This window comes from Triticum urartu, chromosome 4 (genome assembly GCF_003073215.2).
Source record: "Triticum urartu cultivar G1812 chromosome 4, Tu2.1, whole genome shotgun sequence".
Classification (NCBI taxonomy): domain Eukaryota; kingdom Viridiplantae; phylum Streptophyta; class Magnoliopsida; order Poales; family Poaceae; genus Triticum; species Triticum urartu.
This window is the reverse complement of record NC_053025.1, coordinates 138670541-138696329: the sequence shown is the minus strand read 5'-3', so window position 1 is coordinate 138696329 and position 25789 is coordinate 138670541. Positions and strand designations below refer to the sequence as shown.

Below are 25789 nucleotides of genomic sequence, written 5' to 3'. Positions count from 1 at the left end.
ATTCCCACACCAGCCTCCGTCCGTCACCCCATCCATCGCCGCCGTCCTCCACCACATCCATCGACACCGTCCTCCACCATGCCGGAGCGCCTACCAAGACCGCGTCGTCCACTGCTAGAGATGGACGTTTCTCATCCACGGCGACGGACCAATAGACTTGCATCGCGTCCTCTCGCTTCATCGGCGTCGTCGTCCTCTTTGCTGGGGCCGCTCACACGACCTTCTCTTCCACCGCAACGGGACTTATCCCCGTTGCACCCGTCTACCGTCGCAGATCTGCTTCAACGCCACCGACAGCCATCGCACCCCCGATGCCTACATGGCGCCGCAAGAGAGGTGGTACTTCATATCTCCTCAACTTTTTGATCTCAACTAGAAAATAGATCTTAACTTGGTTACTCTACTTTCTTTTCAGCTCTTAGAATTTAGTTCTTAGTTCGAAGCAAACAATGGATGCTAAATATCATTTCTCCGGTTTGCAGCTTCAAATCTGCCATGGCACAGCCATAATACGGTTTAATTGATCATGCTTAGGGTTTAATTGATCATGTTGGTTCTGTGGTGGTTTCTTTAATAGAAATCAGAGGGGAAACCCTCTTTTGCTAAAAATATATATGCTTAGAGTTTCCCCCTTTTATGATCACTATAAGATCAGAATACATGCTTCGTGTCATAATAACACTGCTCCACCCATCAAGCTAAACAAACTTAGTTGTTCAAATACGAATCTGATATTATTAAAATAGAGTTGTTTAATTGGCCAACTAAATGTTCCTAAATTAGTTTCAAAAATGCATGTTCGCTGCTCGGGTGTGTATCTATGTGTATGGTCTGGTCAGCACGGTTGGGGAGGTGAACTTTGCATATGCAGGGGTTTATAGGGAGACACTCTCCGAGTTGAAGCCGCAATGCATTCCATAGATAATCTGACTACTTTTTATGTTTTCATGAATCTCAGATTCTGAATAGCATCATAATGATTATGAGCTTGCGCGCATGAAAAGAATAAAGCAGAACAATGCCATGGCTGTCAAACTTGGCATTAAGGGACTGAAATCAAGTTTGGATGCAATGCAATGCAAACACTCTCCACCTACAGATTCATGCTCAGAATATGATCCTAACGGTGATTCTGAGCTAGAGGGAGACCTAAGTCAATGTAGCTCCCTAGTGGAGGAGTCAGAGGAAGATGCCCTATCTTATTCACCCATCAAGGTACTTGCTCTAACTTTCCAAGGTTACATTGCTCGCACATATCTTGCAACTGATGCTTTGCATTGCTTCTACTTTGTTGAACTGCCATTATCTTAGTTTATACATCGTGTATGTGAATACGCCCTGCCTATCCATTTTCAGTACATATTCCATCTGTCATCATACCATATTTATCCATTCAAATGTTGTTCTTGTGTATCAAACGTTCAAAAGGAAGAGGGCGATTGCTGATCGTGGAGGAGCACAAGCAAAGTATTTGGAAAAGGTAGTGGCACCTGATAAATCGAATAGCCCATTAGGTGTAGTTGCAATATCACCTGACCCAAAAAATACCCCAACTCTAGCAGACTCTAGCCCTACTACACTGGTCATTTCTGATGCCCCAACTCAGCAGACCCCAACTGCAGCAAACAGTATGATTATGCCAGTTGACATAGCACCAGCTGTACGACGCAAAACCCCCATTCCAGCAAAGAGTACACCAAATCCAGTTGCCAAATCCCTTTTCGAACCAGAGAGAGACCCAATTGCAGCAAATAAGACCCCTGTTCCATTTCTTCCCAGTTTAGAAGATGAAGCTTATGTTGTTGTCAGGAACTTTGTGCGCATCTTTCCTTCATGGAAAGATTATACCGCAGACACAGAACAATTTCCAGTCTTCCTCCGCAACTTACGCGTAAGTAATGTACTAATGTTATTCATGGTCATTACTGCATATGTTTCTGCTGACAGAAGACACAAGATTTCATTCTTTTAAATAGGCGAGGCGCAAACTGGATTGTGATGACGAGCAAGGGTTGGTTGTGCTTTTCAAGCACTCGTTGATGAAGTATCGTTCCTACCTGAGGCCAGCACACTTTGATGGCAAGCCTCTGAACGAAATTTCTGTAAAGTCTCTGGTGCTACATTTATTTGATGGTGACTGGAATAATCTTGTTACACATTGGTCTCGGCTGCAGCGTAAGGTACTGTCTATGATATCACATCACAATTTGAACTACATTTCTGCATTTGCCTTAATGTCTCACTTGTACGAAAACTGTTAGCAGAAGAACATTCGTTCTCAAGGGACCACAGAATCTCGCAACTATACTGCACACTGCATTGCTCTTGTGAGTACCTCTTGCCCTGTATGACCATACTTACTTTTATAGCTGTTTGATTATGTAGCATCACTGCACATGTTAGCCTCGTAATCGTCCATTTGGTGGACATTATAAGATCTGTATGGACTCTTACATAAATTTAGAATCAACCCAATGCTTTTGAAGAGGTTTAGCTCTGCAGTCATCTTGTAAGGACTGAACGTGGTCTATCATTGTACTTACATTAACAGCTACTCCCTCCGTCCCATAACATAAGAACATTTTGTACAGTACACCAGTGTTCAAAACACTCTTGTATTATGGGAAGAGGGATTGGTTCATTTTGTAGCATTCTGCATCTTATCTCCCTCGCCCACCATTTACTAAAAAAAGATCAGATCTATATTTAATCTTACCAACAAGTAGAATACACAGACAATGCTAGTGCAGAAGTGTAGCCCATTGCTCTTGTCAGTACATTTTGTCCTGTAACGCTTGTACTTCCAGGGATTGGTAGTTGATTATGTAGCATCAATCTGCATCTTATCTTCATTATCCTCTATCCCTTCCAGTATTATCATATCTATAATTACTCTCTACAAAATGTAGAGTACAGGCAATGCTTATGAAGAAGATTATTTGCTGAAATTCTTGAGTTATCCTTCGCTTGCCATGGAGAAGGGCATTATAAAGCCGGTGTTAACTGTTAATGTAAGTCAGTCCTTCTAAAGCCTTTATCCTTAACTACTGTTTAATTTGCTCATACTCCCTATCGTTTACTGCTGTTTAGTTTGCTGTTTCTACCAAAATGCATGTTCGTAAGAACCGTAAGTTCTAAGTTTTACTTGTAAAACCAAATTCCTTATTCATACCATGCACATTACTTAATACTCCCTATATGTATGCTTGTTTTTGTGGATCTATAATCCAGTGTGTGGTGAAACAGCCCACGTTTGCACCTTGTCATCTCATGTTTTATCTTACTGATGTGGCTGATGATATGAACAACACGCCATGCACATTATCCAAAATAGATACAATGATTTTCTTTGCCCTTCATCTATGCTTGTTATGTTGACATGGTAATCCAGTAGTGTGGTGAAGCTCCCCGCATTATGAACAATGCCAAATTATGCTATTGATATTCTGAACATACTCTTTATTTTATAATTTGAAATTGGATAGAATTGACAGAACAGTTATCATCTTTGTTTATACACGTGCAAAACCTGTCATCTCTCTGCTTTGTTTCAGGGTGATATGCCTGATGGCATGCACAAGTCTGCTAAAGGTTGTAAGACAAACCCAACATATATTGCAGCAAAGAAGGCAAAACATCTTGAAGATAGCGAGACAACCCCAAAGTCTTGTCTTGATGTAGTGTTCAAGTTACTTGAGACTAACAGTCAGACAAGCTCACAGAATTCATTGTCTGAATCAGTTCAACTTCTTCAGTCCCAAGTTCTAGCAGAAAGGCATTCTGCAACTCAACTTCGACTTGAAGTCCTATCTCTAAGAAAGATTGCGGAGAACACCAATGAGAACCTCATCCCTAAACAGCTACACCTGTAAGCTATGACCGACATGCTAGCCGGTCTCACAGCCTTGCTCAGCAGCTTGCATAGCAGTTCACCCGCAAGGCTAACCTTTCTTGAACTGTCTTGGAAGTGGTCTCGGCTCAGTATTATTTTTTTACGCTGCAATGGTGCCCAGTTTTTGTAATCTGCTTCTTCGTTGCGCTTTATGATCACTGGTGGCGAACTTTGATGCCCAGTGGATGTAATATACCTTAAATCTTTTATTGTGTAGTGTAGGTTTATTCTTAGTTACTATGCCGTAATTTCTTTATTGTATAGAGTAGGTTTGTTCTTAATTCCTACTAGTTACGCAGCAGCCCGAAATGAACCCCGGCCCATGATTGTGCGAATCAAATCACGAGCTTTTAACAGGCCAAAATTGTCTGGGTCCTTGTTTGGCCCAATCAGATATCGGCTGCGAGCGGGCCGGATGCAAACCGGGCCGTAGTTAGGCCCAACTATATGACGGGCTTTTAACATGCCGAAATTAATATAGGGCCGAAATGTTAAACGGGCCCTTAACATGCCAAAACTAATATCAGGCTGAATTACTAAGTGGGCCTTTAGCAAGTGGGCCCAAAAGCATAGTGTCCAGTTGACGGGCCGAATCTGATATGGGCCATAATTGAGCCCAAAGCCTCTTAAAGGGCCGGACCTGATCTGGGCCGTAATTTGGCCCAGAACGTGGTAGGCTTTTAACAGGCCGGATCTCATATGGGCCACTATTAGGCCCGGAGCGTGGCAGGCCATTAATGGACCGGATCAAATATGGGTCGGCATTTGGCCCAAAACATGGCCGCCAGTTAATGGGTCGGCCTACTAGGGTCCTCAAAATCTCGTGGGCCTACAGCTGGGCCGGCCCATTAATGTCGACGAAATCTCGTGGGCCTTTAGCTGGGCCGGCCCATTATGACCCGCAAGAATCTTGTGGGCCTTTATCTGGGCCGGCCCATTATGGCACACAAAAATCTTGTGGGCCTTTACCTGGGTCGGCCCATTATGGCCCGCAAAATGTTGTGGGCCTTTAGCTGGGCCAGCCCATTATGGTCCGCAAAATCTCATGGGCCTTTAGCTGGGCCGGCCCATTATGGTCCGCAAAATCTTGTGGGCCTTTAGTTGGGCCGTCCCATTTAAACTTGTTGGGTCGTGCCACGTGTCGACGTATCATAGGCGCCTTCTGTCTAGTGAGTGGATGACATCTGTCCCGGCGATGAGCCGACACATGTTTCCTCTAGCCAATGATGATTTTACACGTGGAAAATCCCCATTGGTCGGGGCTGTTAATGGGTTATCAGATCCAAAACCCGACCCGATAGTTTAACGGTGTTCCGTTACGGTGGATGCCACGTGTCGGTCACCCTTGACGAAAGCACTTCTGTGACGCGCGATTTATCGTCATGGAAGTGGACACTTCCGTGATGATAATTTTGGTAATGTCATGGAACACTTGTACGACAGCACAGCTATGACTATCTTGATTCTGTCATAAATTTGTCATGGATGTACATGCATGACAAAAAAAGCGACCTACTGTGACAAACACGTATCATCACGGAAGTGTATTTTTTTGTAGTGCATGTGGAGCGCGGGAAGCATTCGCTGGAGTGCGAGAAGACTAAGTGGAGCACACACACAACCCGAATACTGTAGCTGGTGCCACATGTTATTTATCACACAAGTGTTAACATAAGGAAATGCATGTGTTACTTAATAATCATCGCACACAAGTACTCGCAGACACATCATGTGCGATACTCCTAGCCACCGCAAGCAACTAGTTTGCATTTTTTAAAGTTTTTCGTACACACAGAATCGCACACGAACTAACTGTATTAACCGTCTGTGTTGTAAATTCTCATCGCAAACAGTTCATCCGAGTCGGCTGTTTGCCATGTATCACACACATCTTGTTAAGTTGAACCGTGATACGTCCATTTTGCATCATGCTTTTATATCGATATTTATTGCATTATGGGCTGTCGTTACACATTATGTCACAATACTTATGCCTATTCTCTCTTATTTTACAAGGTTTACATGAAGAGGGAGAATGCCGGCAGCTGGAATTCTGGGCTGGAAAAGGAGCAAATATTAGAGACCTATTCTGCACAGCTCCAAAAGTCCTGAAACTTCACGGGAGCAAGTTTCAAATATATAAAAAATATTGGGCGAAAGAAGTACCAGAGGGGGGCCACCCACCATCCACGAGGGTGGGGGCGCGCCCCCATGCCTCGTGGGCCCCCTGGCAGCCCACTGATGCCCATCTTCTTCTATATGAGGTCTTTCGTGGAGGAAAAAATCATAAGCTAGCTCACGGGACGAAACTCCACCGCCACGAGGTGGAACCAATCTAGGGCTTCGGTGGAGATGTTCTGCCGGGGAAACTTCCCTCCAGGAGGGGGAAATCATCACCAACGATCCTCTCATCGGGAGGGGGCCAATCTCCATCAATATCTTCACCATCACCATCTCATCTCAAACCCTAGTTCATCTCTTGTATCCAATCTTTGTCGCAAAGCCTCAGATTGGTACCTGTGGGTTGCTAGTAGTGTTGATTACTCCTTGTAGTTGATGCTAGTTGGTTTATTTGGTGGAAGATCATATGTTCAGATCCTTTATGCATATTAATACCCCTTTGATTATGAACATGAATATGATTTGTGAGTAGTTACGCTTGTTCCTGAGGACATGGGAGAAGTCTTGCTATAAGTAGTCATGTGAATTTGGTATTCGTTCGATATTTTGATGAGATGTATGTTGTCTTTCCTCTAGTGGTGTCATGTAAACGCCGACTACATGACACTTCACCATGTTTGGGCCTAGAGGAGGGTATTGGGAAGTAATAAGTAGATGATGGGTTGCTAGAGTGACACAAGCTTAAACCCTAGTTTATGAGTTGCTTCGTAAGCGGCTGATTTGGATCCATATGTTTCATGCTATGGTTAGGTTTACCTTAATACTTCTGTTGTAGTTGTGGATGCTTGCAATAGGGGTTAATCATAATGGGATGCTTGTCCAAGGAAGGACAGTACTCAAGCACCGGTCCACCCACATATCAAATTATCAAAGTACCGAACGTGAATCATATGAACGTGATGCAAACTAGCTTGACGATAATTCCCATGTGTCCTCAGGAGCGCTTTCCTTTATATAAGAGTTTGTCCAGGCTTGTACTTTGCTACAAAAAGGATTGGGCCATCTTGCTGCATCTTATTTACTTTTATTACTTGTTACCCGTTACAAATTACCTTATCATAAAACTATCTGTTACCGATAATTTCAGTGCTTGTAGAGAATACCTTACTGAAAACTGATTATCATTTCCTTCTGCTCCTCGTTGGGTTTGACACTCTTACTTATCGAAAGGACTACGATAGATCCCCTACACTTGTGGTTCATCAAGACTCTTTTCTGGCGCCATTGCCGGGGAGTGAAGCGCCTTTGGTAGGTGGAATTTGGTAAGGAAACATTTATATAGTGTGCTAAAATTTACTGTCGCTTGTTACTATGGAACATAATCCTTTGAGGGGCTTGTTCGGGGTATCTTCACCCCGACCAGTAGAGCAAAGAGTTGCTCCTCAACATACTGAACCTACTGAAAATGTTTACTTTGAAATTCCTTCGGGTATGATAGAGAAACTGCTAACTAATCCTTTCACAGGTGATAGAACATTGCATCCCGATTTGCACCTAATCTATGTGGATGAAGTTTGTGGATTATTTAAGCTTGCAGGTATGCCCGAAGATGTTATCAAGAAGAAGGTCTTCCCTTTATCTTTGAAGGGAAAGGCATTGACATGGTTTAGGCTATGTGATGATATGGGATCATGGAACTACAACCGATTGAAATTGGAATTTCATCAGAAGTTTTATCCTATGCATCTTGTTCATCGTGATCGTAATTATATATATAAATTTTAGCCTCGCGAAGGAGAAAGCATAGCTCAAGCTTGGGGGAGGCTTAAGTCAATGTTATATTCATGCCCCAATCATGAGCTCTCAAGAGAAATTATTATTCAAATTTTTTATGCTCGGCTTTCTCTCAATGATTGCTCCATGCTCGATACTTCTTGTATTGGTTCTTTTATGATGAAGACTATTGAATTCAAATGGGATTTATTGGAAAGAATTAAATGCAACTCTGAAGATTGGGATCTCGACGAAGGTAAGGAGTCAGGTATAACACCTAAGTTTGATTGTGTTAAAACTTTTATGGATACCGATGCTTTCCGTGAATTTAGCACTAAATATGGACTTGACTCTGAGATAGTAGCTTCTTTCTGTGAATCCTTTGCTACTCATGTTGATCTCCCTAAGGAGAAGTGGTTTAAATATAATCCTCCCATTGAAGTAAAAGTAGTTGCACCTATTAAAGTTGAAGAAAAGACTATCACTTATAATGATCCTGTTGTTCTTGTTGCTTATATTGAGAAACCACCTTTCCCTGTTAGAATAAAGGATCATGCTAAAGCTTCAGCTGTGGTTTGTAAGAGTAATACTAGAGCACCTACACCCTCTGAGCAAATTAAAGTTGAACCTAGTGTTGCTATGGTTAAAGGTCTCTTGGCCGATAATATTGATGGGCATGTTATTTATTTCTGTGATCAAGCTGCTAGAATTGCTAGACCCGATACTAAAAATAAACATAGACCTGTTGTAGGCATGCCTGTTATTTCTGTTAAAATAGGAGATCATTGCTATCATGGCTTATGTGATATGGGTGCTAGTGCAAGTGCAATACCTCATTCCTTATATAAAGAAATTATGCATGATATTGCACCTGCTGAGATAGGGGAAAATGATGTTACTATTAAACTTGCCAATAGAGACACTATTTCACCAGTTGGGATTGTCAGAGATGTTGAAGTCTTGTGTGGGAAAGTTTAATATCCTGCTGATTTTCTTGTTCTTGGTTCCCCACAAGATAACTTTTGTCCCATTATATTTGGTAGACCCTTCTTGAATACTGTTAATGCTAAGATAGACTGCAATAAGGATATTGTTTCTGTTGGTTTAGGGGATATGTCTCATGAGTTTAATTTTGCTAAGTTTCGTAGACAACCCCATGATAAAGAATTGCCTAGTAAATATGAAATTATTGGTCTTGCTTCTATTGCCGTGCCTCCTAATGATCCTTTAGAACAATATTTGTTAGACCATGAAAATGATATGTTTATGAATGAACAAAGGGAAATAGATGAATCATTATTTAAACAGGGACCTATTTTGAAACACAACTTGCCTGTTGAAATTCTAAGGGATCCTCCTCCACCCAAGGGTGATCCCGTGTTTGAGCTTAAACCTTTACCTGATACTCTTAAATATGCTTATCTTGATGAGAAAGAGATATATCCTGTTATTATTAGTGCTAACCTTTCAGAGCATGAGGAAAAGAAATTATTGAGAACTCTGAAGAAGCACCGTGCTGCTATTGGATATACTCTTGATGATCTTAAGGGCATTAGTCCCACTCTATGCCAGCACAAAATAAAATTGGAAAAGGACGCGAAACCGGTTATTGATCACCAACGATGGTTAAATCCTAAGATGAAAGAAGTGGTAAGAAAAGAAATACTAAAGCTTCTGGAGGTAGGTATAATTTATCCCGTTGTTGATAGTCAGTGGGTAAGCCCTGTCCATTGTGTCCATAAGAAGGGAGGTATTACTGTTGTTCCTAATGATAAAGATGAATTGATCCCACAAAGAATTGTTACAAGTTATAGAATGGTAATTGATTTCCGCAAATTAAATAAAGCTACTAAAAAGGATCATTACCCTTTACCTTTTATTGATCAAATGCTAGAAATATTATCCAAAATACACTTTTTTGCTTTCTAGATGGTTATTCTGGTTTCTCTCAAATACTGTGTCAAAATGGGATCAAGAAAAGACAACTTTTACTTGCCCTTTCGGTACCTTTGCTTATAGACGTATGCCTTTTGGTTTATGCAATGCACCTGCTACCTTTCAAAGATGTATGAATGCTATATTCTATGATTTTTGTTAAAAAATTGTTGAGGTATTCATGGATGATTTTTCTGTTTATGGAACTTCTTTTGATGATTGCTTAAGCAACCTTGATCAAGTTTTGTAGAGATATGAAGAAACCAATCTCGTCTTGAATTGGGAGAAGTGCCACTTTATGGTTAATGAAGGTATTGTCTTGGGTCATAAAATTTCTAAAAGAGGTATTGAAGTTGATAAAGCTAAGGTTGATTCTATTGAAAAGATGCCGTGTCCTAAGGACATTAAAGGTATAAGAAGTTTCCTTGGTCATGCCGGTTTTTATAGGAGGTTCATTAAGGACTTCTCTAAAAATTCTCGGCCTATGACTAATCTCTTACAAAAAGATGTTCCTTTTGTTTTTGATGATGATTGTGTAGAAGCATTTGAAATACTTAAGAAAGCTTTGATTTCTGCACCTATTGTTCAGCCTCCTGATTGGAATTTACCATTTGAAATCATGTGTGATGCTAGTGATTATGCTGTAGGGGCTGTTTTAGGACAAAGAGTTGATAAGAAATTAAATGTTATCCAATATGCTAGTAAGACTCTAGACAGTGCTCAAAGAAATTATGCTACTACTGAAAAAGAATTTTTAGTAGTTGTATTTGCTTGTGATAAGTTCAGACCTTATATAGTTGATTCTAAAGTAACTGTTCACACTGATCATGCTGCTATTAAATATCTTATGGAAAAGAAAGATGCTGAACCTCGACTCATTAGATGGGTTCTCTTGATACAAGAATTTGATTTGCATATTATTGATAGAAAGGGAGCTGAGAACCCCGTTGCAGACAACTTATCTAGGTTAGAGAATGTTCTTGATGACCCACTACCTATTGATAATAGCTTTCCTGATGAACAACTAGATGTCATAAATGCTCTCGTATTGCTCCATGGTATGCTGATTATGCTAATTATATTGTTGCTAAATTTATACCACATAGTTTCACATACCAGCAAAAGAAAAAGTTCTTCTATGATTTAAGACATTACTTTTGGGATGACCCACACCTTTATAAATAAGGAGTAGATGGTGTTATTAGACGTTGTGTACCTGAGCATGAACAGGAACAGATCCTACGCAAGTGTCACTCCAAGGCTTATGGAGGACACCACGCTGGAGATAGAACTGCACATAAGGTATTGCAATCCGGTTTTTATTGGCCTACTCTCTTCAAGGATGCCCGTAAGTTTGTCTTGTCTTGTGATGAATGTCAAAGAATTGGTAATATTAGTAGACGTCAAGAAATGCCTATTAATTATCCACTTGTTATTGAACCATTTGATGTTTGGGGCTTTGACTATATGGGACCATTTCCTTCCTCTAATGGTTATACACATATTTTAGTTGCAGTTGATTACGTTACTAAGTGGGTAGAAGCTATTCCAACTAGTAGTGCTGATCATAACACCTCTATTAAGATGCTTAAAGAAGTTATTTTTCTAAGGTTTGGAGTCCCTAGATACTTAATGACTGATGGTGGTTCACATTTTATTCATGGTGCCTTTCGTAAAATGCTTTGCTAAGTATGATGTTAATCATAGAATTGCATCTCCTTATCACCCACGGTCTAGTGGTCAAGTAGAATTGAGAAATAGAGAGCTTAAATTAATTTTGCAAAAGACTATTAATAGATCTAGAAATAATTGGTCCAAGAAACTTGATGATGCATTATGGGCTTATAGAACTGCATATAAAAATCCTATGGGTATGTCTCCGTATAAAATGGTTTATGGTAAAGCTTGTCACTTACCTCTCGAACTGGAACATAAGGCATATTGGGCCATTAAAGAGCTCAACTATGATTTCAAACTTGCCGATGAGAGGAGGCTTTTTGACATTAGCTCACTTGATGAATGGAGAACCCAGGCCTATGAGAATGCCAAACTATTTAAAGAAAAGGTTAAAAGATGGCATGACAAAAGGATACAAAAACGTGAGTTTAGTGTATGTGATTATGTATTATTATACAACTCTCATTTAAATTTTTTTGCAGGAAAACTCCTCTCTAAATGGGAAGGTCCTTACATCATCGAGGAGGTCTATCGTTCCGGTGCCATAAAAATCAACAACTTCGAAGGCACAAATCCGAGGGTGGTGAACGGTCAAAGAATAAAACATTATATCTCAGGTAATCCTATAAATGTTGAAACTAATGTCATTGAAACCGTAACCCTGGAGGAATACATAAGGGACACTTTCCAGAACGTTTCAGACTCCGAAAAGGAATAGGTATGTGGTACGGTAAGTAAACCGACTCCAAAACAGTTCTAATAGCAATTTTTCTCCGTTTTGAAATATTTAAGAAAATAGGAAAATAAGAAGTAGTCCGGGAAGGACACGAGGCGTCCACGAGGGTGGAGGGCGTGCCCTACCCCCCTGGGCGTGCCCCCTGCCTCGTGGGCACCTCGTGTGCTCTCCGGACTCCGTTTTCTTGCACGATACTTCTTTTGGTCGGTAAAAATTCACTATATAATCTCCTGAAGGTTTTGACCACCGTATCACGCAAATATCCTCTGTCTTTGTTTTAAGATGTTTCTGTTGCAGATTAGAGCAATATGTTATCCCAAGATTCGGAGGGAGAAAGCTATGTGGCTGATTACCTTGCAGATCATAAGGTCTACGGGGACTTGGAGCATTGTGGTTGGACCAGGAGGAAGAAGAAGACTATGAGCCTAGGGGAAAGGAGGAGACGAGCTCATATGAAGATGAAGTCCCATTACCTCAACCTGGGACATGCATGTGGAGTTCAAAAAGTCAAGCCTCCCCAATAGAGCAAAGAAACCTAAGATCGAGTTTATCCCTTTTTGTCTCTTGCATAAGAACAAACAAGAACTATGCAAAAAGATATTAAGCCTTGAGCGGGAGATTGAGGACCTAAGGGAGCAAAATTCTATCCTCAAGCGCAAATTAAGGAAGAAGCACACGCCATCAACAACTCCATCATCACCATCCCCGAAGAAAGATATATAAACACATGGGTATGGGCACTACCCTTGGAACTGCCAAGCTTGGGGGAGTGCCCCGGTATCGTATCACCATCACACTTTTATCTTTACCATTTTTCTTAGTTCGATCCTTTTGGTAATATCTTGATCTAGTAGAATAAAGTTTTAGTATGATCTAGTTTTGAGTTTTGCTTTATGATCCTTCTATGTAATCGAGTCCATGAGCTATATATAATAAAGATTAGTGTTGAGTCAAGGGCTTGATTATCTTACTGTGATCTTGAGGGAATAAAATAAAAGAAAAAGGAATAAAAAAGAAATAAAGGGATCATGTGGATCTTATGGAGAGTAATGACTTCACTTATAAAGAGTATGATGAATAAAAGTTGTTGAGAGTTGACAAACATAGTTTGGTCATCGTTGAAATTAATAGGAAGTAATAAAGAAAGAGAGGTTTTCACATATAAATATACTATCTTGGACATCTTTTATGATTGTGAGCACTCATTAAAATATGACATGCTAAAGAGTTGAGGTTGGACAAGGAAGACAACGTAATGGGTTATGTTTTCTTACATCTGAGATAAATTATATGGTCATGGATCATCCAACATGTTGAGCTTGCCTTTCCCTCTCATGCTAGCCAAATTCTGTGCACCAAGTAGAGATACTACGTGTGCTTCCAAATATCCTTAAACCTAGTTTTTCCATGAGAGTCCACCATATCTACCTATGGATTGAGTAAAATCCTTGAAGTAAGTTGTCATCGTTGCAAGCAATAAAAATTGCTCTCTAAATATGTATGATTTATTAGTGCAGAGAAAATAAGCTTTATACGATCTTGTGATGTGGAAGAAATAAAAGCAATGGAGTGCATAATAAAGGTCCATATCACAAGTGGCAATATAAAGTGATGTTGTTTTGCATTAAGACTTCGTGCATCCAACCATAAAAGCACATGACAACCTCTGCTTCCCTCTGCAAAGGGCCTATCTTTTTATTCTTGTCCTATACTTCATGCAAGAGTCACGGTGATCTTCACCTTTCCTATTTACATTTTATCCTTTGGCAAGCACAATGTGTTGGAAAGATCCTAATATATATATATATAGCTAATTGGATGTGAGTTTTCATGAACTATTATTGTTGACATTACCCTTGAGGTAAAAGGTTGGGAGGCAAAACTATAAGCCCCTATCTTTCTCTGTGTCCGATTAAAACTTCATAACCATAAATATCGCGTGAGTGTTAGCAATTGTGAAAGACTAAATGATGGTTGAGTATGTGGACTTGCTGAAAAGCTCTTATTGACTCTTTCTGATGTTATGATAAATTGCAATTGCCTCAATGACTAAGATTATAGTTTGTTGATTCTCAATGAAGTTTCTGATTCATACTTGAAATTGTGATTGAATTGTTACTTTAGCATAAGAGATCATATGACAATATATGTATATGTTGTTGTTCTAAGAATGATCATGATGCCCTCATATCCATATTTTATTTTTTATCGACACCTCTATCTCTAAACATGTGGACATATTTATCGATATCGGCTTTCACTTGAGGACAAGCGAGGTCTAAGCTTGGGGGAGTTGATACATCCATTTTGCATCATGCTTTTATATCGATATTTATTGCATTATGGGCTGTTATTACACATTATGTCACAATACTTATGCCTATTCTCTCTTATTTTACAAGGTTTACATGAAGAGGGAGAATGCCGGCAGCTGGAATTATGGGCTCTCCATCGCAAACATTTTGCACCTTTTGACGGTTTTCATACACCACCGTTTGCGATTACTGCATCGCACACAGTTTCTCGAAGGGTCTCTGATCATAGTGTCGCGTTAGCAGCATCCTGCAGTAGTGCATGATCATGTAGTTGACATCGTATTTGTGGCAAAGCTACCGTTCATAATTCTTTCATACATGTCACTCTTGATTCATTGCATATCCCGGTACACCGCCGGAGGCATTCACATAGAGTCATATTTTGTTCTAAGTATCGAGTTGTAATTCTTGAGTTGTAAGTAAATAAAAGTGTGGTGATCTTCATTATTAGAGCAGTGTCCCATGTGAGTAAGGGATGATGGAGACTATGATTCCCCCACAAGTTGGGATGAGATTCCGGACAAAAAAGAGGTCATAAAAAAAGAGAAAAAAGGCCCAAATAAAAAATGAGAGAAAAATAGAGAAGGGGTAATGCTACTATCCTTTTACCACACTTGTGCTTCAAAGTAGCACCATGATCTTCATGATAGAGAGTCTCATATTTTGTCACTTTCATATACTTGTGGGAATTTTTCATTATAGAACTTGGCTTGTATATTCCAATAATGGGCTTCCTCAAAACGCCCTAGGTATTCGTGAGCAAGCGAGTTGGATGCACACCCACTTAGTTTCTTTTTGAGCTTTCATACACTTATAGCTCTAGTGCATCCGTTACATGGCAATCCCTACTCACTCACATTGATATCTATTGATGGGCATCTCCATAGCCCGTTGATACGCCTGGTTGATGTGAGACTATCTTCTCCTTTTTGTCTTCTCCACAACCATCATTCTATTCCACCTACAGTGCTATATCCATGGCTCACACTCATGTATTGCGTGAAGATTGAAAAAGTTTGAGAACATCAAAAGTATGAAACAATTGCTTGGCTTGTCATCGGGGTTGTGCATGATTTAAATATTTTGTGGGATGAAGATAGAGCATAGCCAGACTACATGATTTTGTAGGGATAACTTTCTTTGGCCATGTTATTTTGAGAAGACAAAATTGCTTTGTTAGTATGCTTGAAGTATTATTATTTTTATGTCAATATTAAACTTTTATCTTGAATCTTTCGGATCTGAATATTCATGCCACAATAAAGAAAATTACATTGAAAATTATGTTAGGTAGCCTTCCACATCAAAAATTCTGTTTTTTATCATTTACCTACTCGAGGACGAGCAGGAATTAAGCTTGGGGATGCTGATATGTCTCCAATGTATCTATAATTTTTGATTGTTCCATGCTATTATATTATCTGTTCTGGATGTTTAATGGGCTTTAATATGCACTTTTATATTATTTTTGGGACTAACCTATTAACCGGAGGCCCAGTGCCAGTTGCTGTTTTTTTTGCCTATTTCAGTGTTTCACAGAAAAGGAATATCAAACGGAATCCAAACGGAATGAAACCTTCGCGAGGATCTTTTTTGAAACAAATGAAATCCAGGAGACTTGGAGTGGACGTCAAGGAAGCAACGAGGTGGCCACGAGGTAGGGCGGTGCACCCCCCACCCTCATGGGCCCCTTGTAGCTCCACCGACCTACTTCCATCGCCTATATATACTCTTATACCCTGAAAACATCCAAGGGAGCCACGAAACCACTTTTCCACCGCCGCAACCTTCTGTACCCGTGAGAGCCCATCTGGGAACCTTTTTTGGTGATCTGCCGGAGGGGGATTCGATCACGGAGGGCTTCTACATCAACACCATAGCCTCTCTGATGATGTGTGAGTAGTTTACCATAGACCTTCGGGTCCATAGTTATTAGCTAGATGGCTTCTTCTCTCTCTTTGGATCTCAATAAAAAGTTCTCCTCGATGTTCTTGGAGATCTATTTGATGTAATTCTTTTTGCGGTGTGTTTGCCGAGATCCGATGAATTGTGGGTTTATGATTAAGATTATCTATAAACAATATTTGATTCTTCTCTGAATTCTTATATGCATGATTTGATATCTTTGCAAGTCTCTTCGAATTATCAGTTTGGTTTGGCCTACTAGATTGATCTTTCTTGCAACGGGAGAAGTGCTTAGCTTTGGGTTCAATCTTGCGGTGTCCTTTCCTAGTGACAGCAGGGGCAGCAAGGCACGTATTGTATTGTATTGTTGCCATCGAGGATAAAAAAATGGGGTTTATATCATATTGCTTGAGTTTATCCCTCTACATCATGTCATCTTGCCGAACGCGTTACCCTGTTCTTATGAACTTAATACTCTAGATGCATGCTACATAGCGGTCGATGTCTGGAGTAATAGTAGTAGATGCAGAATCGTTTCGGTCTAATTGACACGGACGTGATGCCTATGTTCATGATCATGCCTAGATATCATCATAACTATGCTCTTTTCTATCAATTGCTCGGCAGTAATTTGTTCACCCACCATAATATATGCTATCTTGAGAGAAGTCACTAGTGAAACCTATGGCCCCTGGGTCTACTTTACATCATATTAGTTTCCCGTCAACTAGCTATTTCTGCCGCCGTTTATTTTGCAATCTTTATTTTCCAATCTATACAACAAAAATACTAAAAATATTTATCTTATTATCTTTATCAGATCTCACTTTTGCAAGTGGTCGTGAAGGGATTGACAACCCCTTTATCACGTTGGTTGCAAGGTTCTTATTTATTTGTGCAGGTACTAGGCGACTTGCGTGTAGTCTCGTACTGAATTGATACCTTGGTTCTCAAAAACTGAGGGAAATACTTACGCTACTTTGCTGCATCACCCTTTCCTCTTTAAGGGAAAACCAACGCATACTCAAGGGGTAGCATTCATCGGGAGGGGTGTGGCTTACCGCAAAACGGGACTCCATGGGCTACTGTTCATCTCCACCGTCGACCTCCTCCAGCCTCCACGAGTTACTGTTCATCCACCGTCGACCTCCTCCAGCCTCCACCTGCGACTGTTCATCCACGGGCTCCTGTTCATCCAGCCTCCACCGCTCCTCCATCGGCTACTATTCAACCAACCCTCTCCACGGGGTCCTGTTCAACCACCCCTCCACGGGCTACTATTCATCCAGCCCTCCACTGGCTACTATTCAACCAGCCCTCCACGGGGTCCTCTTCATCCAGCCCTCCACTGGGTCCTATTCATCCACCCCCAACCGGCTCGATCGGGATCCTGTTCATCTAGCGGCAATGGCCTCTACTACCACGGGGTCCTGTTCATCCAACCCCCACCGGGAACTGTTATCCAAACCCCCAACAACACTCACTGTTCATCAAGAGGTAGCAGGTTCGATCAGCTTCAGTTAGCAGTAGTAGTGAAGGAATCGCTTGATCGGATTCAGTTAATAGCCAGATCGATCGATCGCTTGAGTTCAGTAACACGTAGCCTGCAGTGCAATCGCTTGGGTTTAGTAGGCGAACGCCTTGCTCGAGTTCAATTAGAGCCCAACGCCTCGCACCCACGCGCATACGTGTACGAGAGAAACGCGCATCGCTCGGCCCCGACCACCCATCGTAACCGGGAACTCCCCGATATTTTCCTCGCCCTCGCTTCTACCACGGTTTTTCCCGTCATGGACGGCCCAAAGAATGTCATGCAGCCGCGTCTCCGGCCCGCCCAAGACGAAAATCCCATTTTTGTCATAAAATTAGGAGCCTGCCACATCTATGATGATACCGGATTTTGTCACAATTATCGTCATAGAAGTGTCATAAGCATGACAGAAAAAAATTCGTTCGGCCCAAAATGTCACGGATGTGTCTTTTTTTATAGTGAAGGTAAAGTTCCATGAAGAGTTTTCCAGACAAATATTTTTACCTTTGTCGAACAGTCCAAGCTCCAAATTCTTTGCCACACACTTCCGACATGCATTGTTCCTTATCCATTTGGTCGACGTAGGTTACCCCCAAATTTGTGACCCCAGTCAACATAATATGAGATTTCATGGAAAACCTAATTTTTTGTCATACCCCATGCAACAAAGTCCTCCACATCATAATTGAGAAGTAGAATGGCTAAGCTTTAGTGAACATCCACCTGCTAGAAGGTTTTCCTCACCAATTCCTCATCCCACTGGTTAGTACTAGGATCAATCAAGTCCTTTGCTTTTGATATGATATGGTTGCCATGTACAATAACAACTTTTATGTTACATGAACCATGAATCAATGGGTCATCCCATATATTGATTTCTGCCCATCACCCACTCTCCAGATGCACCCATGTTTCAGAGTGTTCACCCCTGCCATAATACTTTGCCTAGTGAAGGAAGCTCCCTTTTCTAATTTAGCATTGAGCAAATCTCCATCAGGAAAATACTTTGCCTTCAGAACAGTACCGCACGAAGAATCTGGATTATCTATTAACCTCCATGCTTATTTTGCTAGAAGAGCCAAATTAAAACGGTGGATGTCTCTAAACCCCATACCTCCTTTGCACTTCAGCCACACAATTTTCACCATGCCATTCAATGCATTCTCTTTTGGTTATCACCGCGCCCACCAATAGTGCGACATCGACCTCACGTCCACCAGCACAGGCGGAAGATAGCTCGCGGACTCCTCTGGGGATGAGTAGGGCGTCTGAGGTGGCAGGGCCTTATGTCCCAAGTGGGTCGGTCCGTCTCCCATGTCCTACTCTTACTCACTGGAGACCGGACCTTCACTTCACGGGTCTTAAACCCCATCTGCGCTCATGGAGACGGCGAGGACGTGGTCGCCGATGTGGAATACAAAGGAAGTGGACGACGGGCGTCGCCGTATGATAGGTTTAGGTTCGGCCGCTCTCCCTTTTTAAAGAAAAATGTCCTAATTGTAATGAATGTGTTCCTGTTTATATGGAAATTTGTCGGATTTGCATGAATTACGTCCGGTTTATTTAAACCTTGTTTGAAATGTATGCGAGTAACATTGGATGGCTGGCTCCCGTATCCATATCCACGGAGTAGTACCCCCTATCCGCGGACAGATGCGGGAGAAAATTTAGGGATCAGTGTTGAAGATACCCTTAATGGGTTGTAACTACTCCCTCCGTCCGAAATTAGACGACGCTCAAACGGATGTATTTAGGTGCATTTTAGTGCTTGATACATCCATTTGTGTGTCAACTAATTCCGAACGAAGGAAGTATTTAAGAGGAAGTGTCCTCGTCGCCATCATCTCGTCGACCCGACCACAAAATCAAAACTAATAGCATATAGAGCCGGACTCCCCAAATTAATTGGGCGGACGCAAGGCCACCAACCGGACATGAGAGAAGGAATTTTTTTGACCTAATTGGACCCCTCAAAGCTCCTTAAATGTCCGGGCTGTCTGGCGCTTCTCATACTGGCCTCGTATATGAGATGAGTATGAAGAGTGTCGCGTCAGTGGTCCTGCGTCCGCCGCGTATGATTTGACCCACCACGGAGCATCCTTTTTCCTTTCTTTATTATTTCTTTTCTTTCCTTCTCTTTCTTCACCAATCATATGCATGTGAGCGTACCTATAAAGAAAAAAGTGAAAAATATGAGTGCAGACAAATAGGAAGTCAGAACAAATACATCCGAATACTAACTAGGCGCGTCCACATACGTTTGAGGGCCGCCCAATCGGACGGCCGTAGATGCCCCAAAAGAAATAAGAACCTAACAGTAAAACTGAAAAATGAAAGGAGTGAGTCTCCACTCTCCTGGCTACCTATGAGGTGGGTCTCCACCCTTCTGGGCTCTGGCTGCCGACGAGGCCGCCGGACGAGAGAGAGAGAGAGAGGAGTGAATCCTTGGGTGACGGCTAATGCTAGGAAAAGGCGACCGTGGACACAAGTAAAGCGTCCAGTCCCCCCAACACAGAGGATCCCGAGCACAACTGTCTTCTTCCACATCACTAGGTCCACCTGGGCGACTAGAAACAGCAGAGCATAGCTAGCAGACACGCACAAGAGACAGCCATGTGGGGCCCGAGATACAGACTGTGCGTACATCCTTCCTTCATCCTCCTCCACCACCACTCCTCCCCTCCCCTGTTTCCGCTCCGCCCCCGGTAAACCCCCATCCCGTCCCGATCCCACCACCACCCCTCCCCGGAGGAATCTTTGCTCCCTCCCACTTATATAAACCCCTCTCCGCCACTCCACTCTCCCAGATCTACATCCTCCCTCCACCCCGTCTCGCCGGCCGCCCGGCCGCCCCCCCAATCGTGCGTCGGACGAGGTGCGTACCCAGTTTGTCGTGTCTTCGATACAACCGAAGCTCCTCCCACCCTCTTTCTATCCATTTCTGCGATCGATCTAACCCACGCGAGCATCCCCGGCTGCTCTCCACCAGGCCACGGCGATGGATCTCCTCGCGGCCGCCCGGCCCCAGTGGCTCCTCGCCGGCGCAGCGCTGCTGCTCGCCACCGTCGCCTTCCTCAGGGTCCTCCTCGGCCCCGGCGGCGGCGGCAGGCGGGCGCCGCCGACGATCCCGGGGGCGCCCGTCGTGGGCGGGCTGCTGCGCTTCCTGCGGGGCCCCATCCCGCTCATCCGGGCCGAGTACGCCCGCCTCGGCCCCGTCTTCACCGTCCCCATCCTCACCCGCCGGATCACCTTCCTCATCGGCCCCGACGTCTCGGCGCACTTCTTCAAGAGCAACGAGTCCGACATGAGCCAGCAGGAGGTCTACCGCTTCAACGTCCCCACCTTCGGCCCCGGGGTCGTCTTCGACGTCGACTACCAGGTCAGGCAGGAGCAGTTCAGGTTCTTCACCGAGGCGCTCAGGGCCAACAAGCTCCGCAGCTACGTCGACCAGATGGTTGCCGAGGCCGAGGTCAGCTCTATTCTCTTCCTTCCTTCCTTCCCCTGTTTTGTACGTAATTCTCAAGTGAGATGCTTCTTCTTGGGTTTGAATGAGTGCATCATAGTCAGAGGGGAAAACAACACTTCGTATGTGACTTTTTATCCTTACTATGGAATGCGCTAGCAAAGGAAGATGTAGGATGTTTGATGTGCCTAATTTGCCGATGCTTATGTTAATTGAAGATAAATATCAGTGGGGATTTTGATGATTCCAGTGGCCTGCTCGGTCACCAGTATTCATTTGAATGCAAATATGCATTTCGCGTATGATCAGAACTTAGAATAATGTGTTGCATGCATAGGTTTGATATATCTGGATTTCTGGATCAAAGGAAATATTTGGTAATACAATTGTAGCACACCGTGGTGAGTAAGAGAAATCAATGCTTGCGGCAAGTTCTCCAATACAATAGTAGCACTGGAGTACCATAACTGAAGCTTGTTATTCCAGTGCCTAGTTGGCTAGTTGCTTGTTTTGCAAGCATTTTTGTGTCTTTTTTTTAGCATTTTTGTGTCTGAAAGGTGAAAATTATGATATAGTATGATACTAGAATCACAGTGTCAACCATTTCTCTCTATGTAAGTAGCATTTATCGTCGTAGTTTATTGAACTATGCTTGCTCCAATTTTGGCATCCTGCACAACCAACAGTCGGTCTAACTTGTCTTGCAAAGTTGTATGGAAATGTAAGTGTGCACTTCTGATCAGAACCTTGTAAAAAGCTTGACTCGGGCCTGCATTTAAGGACTCCTTATGAACTCGCTGCTGAAACAGAACAAGTTTTATGTAAGCATTAACATGAACAGCATGGTTTGTTAGTATACACCTGTACACATACTGCAGCGGGAGATCTGCAGAATCTCACCTCCCTTGCAACTAGTTTCATAATACTGATTGTCACCCTTATTTACAATGACAAAGTTTGCTACATTTTCTATACAGCCTATGCTGCTATATGACCAGTATGATATTTTTTATAGAAATCATTGTCATCCTAATAGTAAACAAAGAGTTTGCACAAATAACATGGGTCATCTTCTCAATCAGTTGCTCCACATTTGATTTAACATTTGCTATTCTTCCATGCTAGCATTTAATTTGTTTGTCAAGATAAGTCATATATGCTATTCAATTATTTTTGTTGTTGTATAGGTTCGTTTGTTCTGGCCATTTTTTTGGGTGATTAATATCATCTGTGAATCCAATCCACCTGCAGGAGTACTTCTCAAAGTGGGGAGAAAGCGGCACTGTGGATCTGAAGTATGAATTGGAGCACCTCATCATACTGACTGCTAGCCGATGCTTGTTGGGAAGGGAAGTGCGAGAAAAGTTGTTTGATGATGTTTCTGCTCTCTTCCATGATCTTGACAATGGGATGCAGCCAATCAGTGTCATCTTTCCCTACCTCCCAATCCCTGCACACCGTCGCCGTGACCAGGCACGGACACGTTTGGCGGAGATCTTCGCCACCATCATCAAGTCCCGCAAGGCCTCTGGACAGTCCGAGGAAGACATGCTGCAGTGCTTCATTGATTCCAAGTACAAGAATGGCCGCCAGACCACAGAAAGTGAGGTGACTGGGCTACTTATCGCAGCCCTGTTTGCTGGACAGCACACTAGCTCGATCACCTCAACCTGGACTGGGGCCTACCTGCTCAAGTTCCAGCAGTACTTTGCAGAGGCTGTAGAGGAGCAGAAGGAGGTCATGAAGAGGCATGGTGACAAGATCGATCATGACATCTTGGCAGAGATGGATGTCCTCTACCGGTGCATCAAGGAGGCGCTCCGGCTCCACCCGCCGCTGATCATGCTGCTTCGCCAATCACACTCTGACTTCAGCGTGACCACGAGGGAAGGCAAAGAGTTTGATATCCCCAAGGGCCACATTGTCGCAACATCTCCTGCTTTCGCTAACAGGCTCCCCCATATCTTCAAGAACCCGGACTCGTATGACCCTGACCGGTTTGCGGCTGGGAGGGAGGAGGACAAGGTTGCGGGTGCCTTCTCGTACATCTCCTTTGGGGGTGGCAGGCACGGGTGCCTCGGTGAGCCCTTCGCGTACCTGCAGATCAAGGCGATATGGACACACCTCCTGAGGAACTTTGAGTTTGAGCTGGTCTCACCGTTCCCTGAGAACGACTGGAATGCGATGGTCGTCGGCATCAAGGGCGAGGTAATGGTCAACTACAAGCGGCGGAAGCTCGTCGTCGACAACTAGAGAGCGGGTGGTCCCATAGGGGAGGTGGGGTGTTTGCTTCTGTATTTCTTCCATTTACGTTTTGTTGTCCGCACGCCAACCTGTAGGGTATATCTATCTTCACCATTGTTTAGGGTACTGTGATTTGCTTCCAGTGATTTAGCCGTGTAGCATCAGAATGTTGTTTCTCTTTCCTTTCATCTTTGCTGTTGTCCACTCTCGTAGACGGGTTCAGACATAAAATGTGAACAGACAACACTATGTAAGGAACACAACAACTGTGACAGTTCATTCAAAATGCACTTCTTGCTTTTGCTCACTGAAATGTACCTTTGTGTATTACTGTAGCTTTTATCTTTCAGAAATGGAGAATGTGACGATGTGACGTCAGCCTTGAGAGAAAGAAATCCAGATCACCCCCTGGGGTTTCACAAATCGGCTAATTCACCCCCTAAGCTCTAAAACCAGTTAAGTAACCCCCTGAGGTCTCAAATACCAGTCAAATCACCCCCTCGCTCTGATTATAGTGGTTTCTGCAGGTGGTTTTGCTTGCGCGGCGTTGGACGACTGCCACGTCTGCTTGATGGGGTGGGTCTAGTTAACTGCTCCTCCTGTTTTGGCCTTGTCTCCCTTCTTTCCTTTGACGATGCGGCGGCAGCCGGCAGAGCAAAACCAGCCAATGCCAAACCAATCAAAGATTCTACAGTGAAATAAAACTGACCTTGTAGTTCAAGCATGCTGGGGATCATGCTATATTTTCTGGTACACGGCTGACTCCTATGCAGTTTCGGTCAGCTAATACAACACTGAGAATACTGCCAATTCACATAGAAAATGAGCAACATCATACAGCCCAAATACTGCTAATTTGAAAAGGAAAATTAAGAAGCAGGACATAGCCAAAATTCAGCAATAGTTCCACATTACATTCACTACTTTTTATTATCCTGTGTTGTTCAGGCTTCAGGCTACATGGACGACATGGTGGGGCAAAAATCTGTTTCAAGAGATTGTGCTGGCACTTTTTTTTTGCTAGGCTACACAGCTTGCTCCCGAAGGCGTGTCTCAGGGTTTCCCTTGGCATGTGAGAAGCATCTTCCTGAACCTGAAGTGTTCAGGAGCCACTGATTCTGAATCGCCCTGTATCTGAACATTTCTCGGTGTGGTATCTGTATGCAGTCCCAGTTTTATTGGAAAATACAGAACGCATTCCAGTGCACTTCAAAGTGATATAGCATGTCAGCAGTGGCGCTGGGAGCATAATATTGTTATGGTTTTACTAACCTTGCCATGGTTTCTTGTGAAGAAAATTATCTCCTGTGGGTTTAGTAATCCGCACGGGGTGGGGGGAGCATGCTGACAATCATCAGAAAAATTGTGAACTCGTATACCAAATGAGCAATGCTAGGCCGACGACAAAACTTGAACGATCAGCGCACGACGATAAAATCCAGCCAAGGAATCTTGTGCACAGCCGTGCAATGTCCGCTCGATTGTTTGGTCGTGCATAAATCAGCCACAATCTATTGTGTGTGGAGCAATTTTGATACCAAATAGAAGAAACGAATCTTTACTTTGCACCGTCTCAGGTTCTTATTCACCAGCTGTAATTTTTCATCTTCATTTGCACGAAAAAGTTACATCTTCACTGGATTTTTTGCTGCTTTGTAAATGTGTGTACAGTATGGCCTGAAAGCCTGCCTGTGAATATACTTCCACATAGACCTAACAGAAAACTTTACAGATTTTCCAAAAGCCAAGACACTTGATCCGCCTGATGGGTCAGCTGAATCCATCTCCATTCTCTCCAACTCTAATGTTCTTCATCATACAAGTCAAGCAAGTTCAGAATGCTACTTCCTCTGTTCCAAATTATAAGATGTTTTGGTAGGCTAAAACAGCGTAACAAAACGTCTTATAATTTGGGACGGAGGCAGTACATTTTAAACTTTCGCGCAGCACACCTGAAAACTGCATCTACTCACCGAATATTGTTTTAAAGCTGAGAGAAAGTAACTTCAGTGGTGCACTAAAATAACCTCCAACCATGGCAAAAACTAGTGTGATACCATAACCAAGATGTACTTTTCTACTGTTCTGTTCAGGTGGATGCTTGTTACTTTGAGATCTCCCCAACAAGGTGAGTCAGCCAACATGGCCTTAGTCTGAGAGCAGATACTATTCCCCAAGTATTTCCTTCTCCCCATTT

At 42.8% G+C, this 25789-nt stretch overlaps 1 protein-coding gene across 1 annotated transcript; it reads left to right on the top strand.

Annotated features, from left to right (window-relative positions):
* Positions 1 to 20588: 20588 nt before the first annotated feature.
* LOC125551117 (obtusifoliol 14-alpha demethylase) lies at positions 20589 to 23899 on the top strand. The gene is made up of 3 exons (XM_048714272.1): positions 20589 to 20760; positions 20875 to 21354; positions 22600 to 23899. The coding sequence occupies exons 2-3, from the start codon at positions 20884 to 20886 to the stop codon at positions 23599 to 23601; spliced, it is 1473 nt and encodes a 490-aa protein (XP_048570229.1). The 5' UTR covers positions 20589 to 20760; positions 20875 to 20883; the 3' UTR covers positions 23602 to 23899.
* The last annotated feature ends 1890 nt before the right edge of the window (positions 23900 to 25789 follow it).